This window comes from Malania oleifera, chromosome 10, assembly GCF_029873635.1.
Source record: "Malania oleifera isolate guangnan ecotype guangnan chromosome 10, ASM2987363v1, whole genome shotgun sequence".
Taxonomy (NCBI): domain Eukaryota; kingdom Viridiplantae; phylum Streptophyta; class Magnoliopsida; order Santalales; family Ximeniaceae; genus Malania; species Malania oleifera.
This window is the reverse complement of record NC_080426.1, coordinates 83179790-83189460: the sequence shown is the minus strand read 5'-3', so window position 1 is coordinate 83189460 and position 9671 is coordinate 83179790. Positions and strand designations below refer to the sequence as shown.

Here is a 9671-nt window from a genome sequence, read left to right as displayed (position 1 = left end):
ATTTGATTAATCAGTTAGACTCATGTCAATTGTCAAGACCCTTTATCAATATATATATAAATATTTAAATAAATAAAATTTAATGTTGTGCATTCTTTTTTTCAATATATATTCAATTGGTTTGAAGTTGGCCTAACTAGGAAAGAAAGAAAAAGAAGTCAAATATTAGCAAATGGAAGAAAATAAGGTTTTAGGTAGGTAGGTAGCTAGCTAGGTTGTGGCATCAAAATCATCCTACAACTTATTAGTCTTAAAACTCACATCCAACATCACTGCAACATCCATTCCTATTATCAATATTGTTGCTGTCGTTTTTTAACCTTCCAATCAGCGCCATGCGACTTGAAAAATTTGTCACACAAGGGACACATTGTGAGGGTTGCCGACTTCGGCAGTTGAATGTATAATGGCGAAGGTCCTGACTTTAGCGTTCGCAGCTCTTGCAATTCCTTCTTTAGCATCCGGTTCTCATTAGTTAGAGTCTCACACGATCTCTTCAATAATTCACAGTCTACCTCAGTTTGCTTCAATTTAGTCCTGTAATTCAAGTAGTAAATAATATATTATGTGACAGTATATCACTAAAAAATAATAAGAATAATAATTATGATAGTGAGGATGACGATGATGACTTGCCTTGCTCTTCTATTTTGAAACCAAACTTCGACCTGTCGTGGTTGTAGATTCAACTGATCGGCTAGCGTTTGTTTTTGGGTCTGGCCCATTCATGAATTCAAATATTGGTTAGTCCCATGCATGATGGGAACACAGTAATCAAACTAAATTAAATAATATGCAAAACAATTATTGTAGGTATGGGGGGAAGAAGAACATACGGAATTAAGGGTGCTGTGAAATTTGAAGCTGCGTTCAAGCAGGGTGGATTGGTCTTTCGTCAGCCTCAGCTTCTTCCTAGCACTGCCATTTCTGCTATTTTTCGCGCCATTCTTTGACTTGCTGCCGTAATATTCTTCCACCTCAATCATATTTGAATTTGAATTATTGTTATATCCGTCAACCATGGGTTCCTCCTCGCAGGGATGAAGAGCAAACAACATTGAACCCTTCTTCTCCTTTTCCTTTTCCCTTTCCCTTTCCCATTCCCTTCGCCCCCGATCGCCAGCCAAATATTCACCGCCGTCCACTCCCAGACCAAGACCAAGACCAAGACCAATACCGAGACCGAGACCAAGACCAAGCTTTGTGTTCATATTACACGCTTCCTCCTCTTCACGATCTGATACCATGCTCTGTGTGTGTGTATACGTGTATATATATAGAGGTACGTATATATATATAAACCTACTTCTATTCAAAATGAAAGAAGAAACAGATGGATATATGTGTATGCGTGGGTAGAGATAGAGTAGCTAGAGATGAGGGATGGATACATGGGAAAGATAAAATAACTGAGAAATGGGGAGTTTGGGATATCAAGGAAGACTTTTATAGAGCCTGGTCAAATGGACTTTAAAATTTTAATCGGTTATTAGTAGTCATATATTTGCAATTTTCATTATTCTATTTATTGCTTTATGCACTATTGCTTTCTTAGTAATAAATAATTAATTAATGAGAAAAAGACTGTAAATAATTAATTAATGAGAAAAAGACTAACAATTATACGAAAGAGTAAAAGCATGCATGCGTTAGAATTTTGTCATCGTAGAGGAAATCAAAACCCTCTCATAACTTATGTCACACTACTGCATATTTTTTTAACTAAAAAGAAAAAATTTTGTCAAGTACATATATTTACTCCATTTTTTTTTTAGGAATAGACCATACACATAGATTACGCTTTGAGTTCGCCAAGTATTAATGTCATTTTTTATAATTAAAAATCTCTTATTGAAAAAGCTCGAGATAGGTTACTTACTAGGGAGATGTGATCCTCTTCTATAAACCCAATGTGTCCTAGTGTGTGGTTGTCCACTACATCCACACTCTATTAATGCTTATGCCGAGTACTCAAGATTTCAACTAGTTATTTTGATAGAGAAAACACGGATATTTTTCGGGATTTCATGTGATTTTAAATATTTATATTCTAAAAAATAGAAATGACTCATTTTTGGCAGAGGGATTAATTTTTCTAATAGATTTTATGTTTTTTTTTATTCATTTTAAGTTACATTATTACAATCCAAATTAATATGAAAATCTAACCAAAAAAAAAAAGACACCAAATAATCAATAATTTTTTTCTTATAAACAAAAAATTAACTTAGTTTCATTATATGAAATTTTATTATTCATAATAAATATTAGTGGGTCTCATAATTTTTTCTAGTAAATACTTTAAAAATTTTGGCTTCTTGAAATTTCAGCAGCCAAACTTTATAAATTACTTGATTGTCCAAAATATTGTTATTAAATTACAATGTAAAAGACAATGATCTCTCTCCAGATTTGATCAAAAGATGACACACACTTTCCCTAAGTTTTCAAAAATCTAAGAAACCCCTCATTAGATTTCAAAAATTTCACAAACTTCTCATGAGATTTCAAAATTCAAGAAACCTGTTGTAAGGTCTTAAGAACTCCACATACATTCCCTAAGATTTGCTAAAATGACACAAATCTCCATTATATTTTGAAAAGGCAAGCCTTTTAAGGGGTGTAAGTGTTCGAAAAATTATATGTCAAGAGAAGTTTGTGGGATTTTCAAAATCTGGAAGGAGGTCCTTGAGCTTATTGGTTTATTGGAGGGAGTAGACTTTTCGATAAATCATTGGTATAGAGAAGGGAACAAAGTGACAAATGCTTTAGCTCGACAAGGTGTTATGGGGAGGAATAATTTGTTTACAAATAGTAGTCAACTTCTTAAAGTTATCAATAATTTGTACAAACGGAGAAGATGGGTACGCCTTATACGAGGTATGTTTAACTGATTTCCCGTTGATATTGGTTTATGTTTATATGAGGTTTTTTTCTTTTGTTTGTTTTGTTGCGTGGGGTGTTTTATTGGTTTGTAGGTCCTTATTTTGTTTTGTTTGGACTTGTAACCTTGTTTTGGTTAGATGTTGGTGTTGTTTTTGAGAGGCCTTTAAAGTTTTTTTTTCTATTGTAATATCTCATTACTTGTCTTGTAACCAAGGTATTCCTCCGCCAAAAGTGAGGGTATATCAATAAATAAATGGAAATGTCGCCCTTCTTTGAAAAAAAAAAAAAAAGAGTATCTTTTATCCAAAATTATAACTTCATAAAAAAAAAAAAATTGATGATGGATCAAAGAGGAGAGAGACTTGCTTGAAAATTTTTTTTTAAAAAAAAATGGAGGGTACATGGCCCAATTCTTAAATAGGCGGTGTTTTAAATTAAACTCATGGGTTGACCATGGACCGTGCTCCTTGGGGTTACAAGAAATTTAACAGGAGGAGCAGGGATATATTTCTTTTGACCTTTTCAACGACATTATGAGGCAGTGCGATATTAAATATTTGGTACCAATCAGTCAAGAAATGGTCATCATACATCTAATTGAATCAAAATGATAACGGTCAGTGGAACAAAGATGAATAGTCAAGCAAATGTTGGGAGAATGAATACATGGAAACTGCTAAATCCAAAATGGCTTGCGTGCCATATTAATTCCATTTAATTTTTTTTTGTCAAGTCACCAATGTATATTGACATTCATAAGTTTGTTCTAAGATAGAGAGTGGAACCATAAATAAATTAACTACTGTTTATAGCTTTAATTAAAATTTATTTTACTATATACTTTTAATTGATATAGTTAATGATTTATGTTTTGTATAAGTAACTTTGCCATATTTTTAATAAACTTTTTTTAGTAAATATTCAAATTAAGTTCAATGATGTTAAAAAATTATTCTTTTCTCAATTCATGAGCTACTTTTTATGTCACTAATATCCACTAAATCAATTGTTTAGTATGATGAGTAACTAAAAATTCATTTGTATTACTATTACTCTCCTTAATTAGAGTTGGAAGCAATCATTTTAATTTGTCTTTGCAAGTGATGACAAAAAAATTGTTTAAAATTTATCTTTTTTTAAAAATAAATAAATAAAATACACATGATTGTAAGCTATAAATTGTTCTTAAAAGAAAAAAAGAAAACACATTAATTAGTCATTGTTTTTCTACATAACTTTTTCTTCGTTATTGATGGGTGGAGGGGACTCACTCAATCACTGGTTGTGAGAGAAACTCATTAAGAATTGCACACGAATACAAAACAATTCATTTCAATCTAAAAAAAAAAAAAAAAAACTAGAGAGACGAACTCAAGATATAACCTTCTCTCTTCTCATTGGTTATTCACCCTCACTCTACCACACATTACATTACATACACATACACACACATCTTATTAGCTTTGGTGTATTTCCAAGAGGAGGGGATGATTCGAAATTTTAAAAATTTATCTCATAGGTTTGATGGGTGGAGAGGAACACTCAGTCACTGGTTGTGACTGAAACTCAATGAGAATAAATTCAAGAACAATTTATTTCAATCAGAAACAATACACAGAGGAAGCAACTCTCATTTCTTTCTCTCTCACTGACTTTACACTCTCAACACACCACACTTACAATGCACACACACTCACCTATTTATAGCAATTACAGAAACCAAATAATCAACAATGGTGGGAATTTAAACTTCAACGATTGTGGCTGGTTTGGTAAGGTTGGTAGCCAAATCTTGCTTAACTTCAATGGAGGTGGGCTGCCGGTTGATGAAGCTGCTGCAGTCAAATTTTTGATGCCACCGTCCCACTGTTCTCAAGTTTAATCTTCAACAAGGTTAAACCAGATGTTAGTAGAATATGGCAGCTTAGGGTATTTCTATGCAATCCCAAATACGTAGATAATATAATATGTTATTAACGGGTGGAGCAGCATTCGTTAAAACTAGGTCAATTAACGGGTTTGACCTTATCAAAATGGTGCACCTAACTTTCCTAACCGGGTCTAAGTCAATCCGGGATTATTTAATAGGACTAGTCTCTCTCTTTAGACCCATGCCTGGAATACAACAGATATAAAAACTGCGTACAAACAGATGCTTCTTACATAAGATGATATGTACTACTACGCACAATATAATCAATGCACCTCAATGATGTATGAACTATAAGGTCGGTGCTCTACGCGCGCAATCGACACTCAAAGTTATGCCTATAAATAATTGTCGACACCCCAATTTTAACCAGGCTATCCTGAGAAGACCCGATGTGGTAAAAGTTGACTTCGAATCCTAGAAATTGGAGGACCCTTTTTAAAAAGTTCCGTATTTTTATTTGAATCCTGATGTCTTTAATTAAGTCTTGGCATTTTAATTTGAGTCTCGGTATTTTAATTTGAGTTTCAGCTAGTCCAAAACCGAGTCCCGTTATTTCCAAAAATAAGTCTCTCTTGGTTTTAAAATCAAATCTTTTAATTTGAACATTTTTAATTTTTAAATTGAGTCTTTTTAAAATTTTCGGAATCGAGTTGTTCAAATTTTAAAATGAGTTTTTACTGAGTCGTCTTATCGGGTCCGGGTCTGCTGTTGCCGGAATCGAATTTTATTTCTCAAACTCGGGTCTTTCCTTTTATAAGACAAAATTGGATAGCAAAATAAATAAATAGGAAATTCAAAGAAGAAGAAACATGCGCAGGATTTGCTACCTCCCAAACCCCATTAACAGAACCATATGCGGAGAGAATATTTTGTTGTGGGGCGCGTGGGGAATATCTTTTTGTTGATATTGCCTTTGCCCCGCGTGCTTGTTTTCGCGCCCAAAAAACTCCGTCTGCAGCCTATAATGGAGGCTCCTGCGCAGAGCAAAAAAAAAAAACAAAACAAGAGAGGTGGAATTCATTTTTTGTTTTACTATTCACGGGCAGGGGGGGGGGGGGGGGAACAGTGCACTGGCACACGCAAAGTGGGGAGCATTTTTCCACTGTTCACGGTATACTCTAGCCCGAAACCACCCTCATTCGTGAGCCATTTATTTCCACTATTCATCTCCCTCCCTCTCGCTCTCTGAAACTCTCCATTTTCTCTCCGCCCTGCGCCTGCCCCAGTTCTGAAACCAGCTCTCACTCCCGCTCGTCTCCTCTCTCAACCCGCACGCCACCACTGTTCATCACCACCCGAACCTCCATCTCCCACACAGCCCCGACCACCTCTCTCTCTTTATCATTCCTGTCTCTTGGCCTGCCTCTGGCTCTCATCTCTCTGTTCGCCAACAGCCAAGCCACCCACATGTTGGGAATAAACAACAAATTTCCGAAAACTGTGAGAAACAAATAGAGAAAATAACGCTAAAAAAAAATCAATCACACGCACAAGATAATATTTACGTGGTTCGGTAATTTTGCCTACGCCCACGGACTTGCAGGGATTTCAATATTATCAGGAAAAAAACACAGAGAGTGCAGCGATACAATGCTCTCTCTCTTGCTCTCTCACAGGTACAACCACATCAACCCTAATCATCCGAAAGCAATCATTTTATATGTTGTGCCTAAGGTTCTGTTCCGAACAGGCTCCAAAATTTTCTCGGGGGCCCCCACGAGTACGACTTGTACGGCCCAAGCCGCAGCGCTCATGGACTAAGTCTTAAGATAGAAATCTCTAATTAAATAGGGGTCGAGCCGACATTCAAATTAAAACACAACTAGACTCCACAAAAACCCAACACCACAGCCTTGCAGCAGAGCCAACTCCACCATCCCGCTGCTCCTTCACTCCACCAGACAGATCCACAGCCATCTTCACAGCTATGACTACACCAAAATGTGATCCAACATCCCTCACTCACCCGTAGCCCCCGCGATCGGCACCAACCAACCCTGACGGCCGTAACCACCTTCCATCAAACCCGAGACCACTCTGTTTTCTCTCACGGCATCTCCAAGCCAGCAACCAGCCACCCTGCCGCCAGCCTTCTCCCAGCCTCCCTCCGGCCACCTGCATTTTTGAACCACCTGTGGACTCTTTCCAGAAAATCTGTTCCAGAGTCTGCTATTCGGTTCGGGTTCCCCCTCGCCAGATACCACGGCTCCGTCTTCGACCCCCGGCAATACCCACGCTCTCAGCCACTCGTCCCGGGGAAGAACTCACTGCGGTTGGAGACGTTGCTGTTTGTTCTGGAGTTCTGTGAGGATCTTCGGCAGAGCAATCTGTGTCTCTCCGGGCGTTTCGAATTCTTGGTAAATTGATCGATGAACGATCCGATGCTTCTGTGTTGTATTCCAAAGATAATCTGTTCTCTATCTGACATAATAAATTGTGGGTCTCTCCTCATCTTCAAGGTATGGTTGTTGTTTGGTTTTCTTATCCTCATTTTATTATGGTGGGTTATTTTGGCGATGGTTGATAGTCCTGTAGATGTTGATGAGTGCATGTTTCACGGAATTGCATCCGTTTAAAGACTGTCGTTCATATGTGCTGTTTGTTTGGTTTTGATAGAAGGACATTGGGGTTTAACCTTTCTTGTCTCCAATTGATAAGACTATTCTAAAACTGACTTTAGAAAATGCCATCTGATCTTGGCAAGTTTTTTTTGTTGATGGGATATCGTAAGACACTAATGAAGAGCAGTAGAACCTTGTGAGCTCATGGCAGATGACTGATCTCTTTCTGACGAAAGACCGGGTTGAAAGCTGAGGATGCATTTAGAACAAATAGGCAAGAATGGCTTCTGTGGTGTTTGGAGTTTGATATGCAATTGCCCCTGTGATTGCCCTATCAGTTTTGTTCTGCAAGCACATTGTTTAGTGATTTGGAAGAAACTAAAGGGGGCTTCATTTTCTTTTTCTCTTCTTTTCGTCAGGCGGCAGCTTCCCTTCATCCTTCTTTCTTCCACACAACCCTATACACTGCTCCGGCCACCATCTCCCATTTCCATCACCATCCTGCCTTCCCCTCTCGTTCCCTAATCTCTCCCATTGTTCCTCCCACATCTCAGCCCCACCAAAACCTCACAAGAGACCCAGCCTCACCACCTTCGGCGCGACCACCTTCCTTCGTCTCCCCAGCCACGACCAGCTTAGCCACCGCCAAACCTCCTGCCGAATCACCACCCTCGACTTCCATAACCCCAGAGTCACCTGCAATCCACAGCCACCCAGCCACCGCCAGACCTCCATAGCCTAGTAACCACCTCCACTCGCTGATCTCTCTCCCTCACGGCGATGGCGACGTCCTTTCTCACATCTCCCATTTTCAGCCACCGCAACACCACCCCAGCAAAGTCACACACACACACACGGTCCCGGCAACTCCTTACGGTGAACCCCCTTGCAGTAACTCGCCCCCATGCCACTGAACTGCTCCCTGCACTCACACACGCTGTTCACGTAGCAACATGCACTGCATAGTACACCTTCACTTCACACTCCACTAGCCCACACTGACGCACCCACTCACAGATAATAAAAACACACACCTACACACTCCAGCCCACACTGACGCACACTGACGCACCCACTCACAAATAATAAAAACACACACCTTAACACCAGTACAGCACTACCCATAAACACCTGCACACACAGCGTACACACAGCACATTCACACACACTGCCACACACACTGACACTCACCTACACCCCTACACACACTGACACACACACACACACACACGCACACACGCACACCCACTCACGCATCCCATGCATGCACATCACGCACTTGCACCATGATGTTTAGTCTCACTTCTTTCTATTTGCATTATTTTTGTATATATATTTATAATTATTAAAAAGTAAAAAAAATATATAGAAAATTCATAAAAATCTAAAATATATTGGCCTTGACCGGTCCTAAAACGGGTCGACCCTCCTTGGATCGGTTCTTTTCCGAACTAATTGGGTCTTCTGAATCGGTATGAAATTGGTTCAGTCTTCTATTTTATTTCTCATTTTTCTTTTTAATTTTTGTGAATTTGACTTTAATTTCTTTATTTAATTACTTTGAAAAAATGTTAAAAAATTTCAAAAATCTACTTTGGTCTCAAACAAGACCTTAAACTGGTTTTCCTTGAATTGGTCAATGTTTGACCGATTCGTTCTCTCCCGAACCGGTTCACCCCGATTTTTGCCATTTCATTTGCTTCTTATTTTAAATATTCAGAAAATTCACAAAATAATCACAAAATTTTCAAAAATCCCAAAAACATTTTTGTACTTTGATTTCAATTGATTTTATTTGTGTTATTTTTGAAGTTCGGGAAAAATCACAAAAAATCACAAAAATACTTTCACACTTAGGAAAATCATAAAAATATTGTTTTAGGTACAAAAAAATCACTTTCATCCCGAACAAACTTCAAAAAAACCTCTCGGAATAGTATTTTTCCTATTTAAAAAAACCTACAGATTTTAAAACCCCCGGGAGCGTATTTATATCCTATTTTTTATTTTCCTTCTCGATGATTGCAACCAAGGGCATGGACTCTTCGGAGTATTGGCTTGCCCAAGTTCTGAAGGAATACTTATATAGTATTTTTATACTTTTGATTTTTGAAAAGGAGTAATTTTAAAAGGCTTATTTGATTTATTTTGAGATAATTTTTTATTAATCTGGTACCATTCGTAAGAACGGGTGCGTAGGGGGTGCTAACACCTTCCCCTCAAGTAACTGTACTCTCGAGCCCGACTCTGGTAACGCAGAACGATTTTACCCATAACGGGGTAGCAATCAA

The 9671-nt window shown here is 37.9% G+C and overlaps 1 protein-coding gene across 1 annotated transcript; it reads right to left on the bottom strand.

The window, feature by feature from the left end:
* Window positions 1-293: 293 nt before the first annotated feature.
* On the bottom strand, window positions 294-1247 carry LOC131166755 (homeobox-leucine zipper protein HAT14-like). Its single transcript, XM_058125326.1, has 3 exons — window positions 837-1247; window positions 637-716; window positions 294-537 (listed from the first exon to the last, which is right to left on the bottom strand). The coding sequence occupies exons 1-3, from the start codon at window positions 1245-1247 to the stop codon at window positions 294-296; spliced, it is 735 nt and encodes a 244-aa protein (XP_057981309.1).
* Window positions 1248-9671: the final 8424 nt, after the last annotated feature.

What these genes read in the sequence shown, in the direction of transcription:
- LOC131166755 (XM_058125326.1), bottom strand. Translation starts at nt 1,247, where the DNA reads ATGGTATCAGATCGTGAAGAGGAGGAAGCGTGTAATATGAACACAAAG. An exon ending in TTCACAGCACCCTTAATTCC is followed by an intron (nt 717 to 836) that starts GTATGTTCTTCT and finishes TGAATGGGCCAG; the next exon opens with ACCCAAAAACAAACGCTAGC. An exon ending in TTTCAAAATAGAAGAGCAAG is followed by an intron (nt 538 to 636) that starts GCAAGTCATCAT and finishes CTTGAATTACAG; the next exon opens with GACTAAATTGAAGCAAACTG.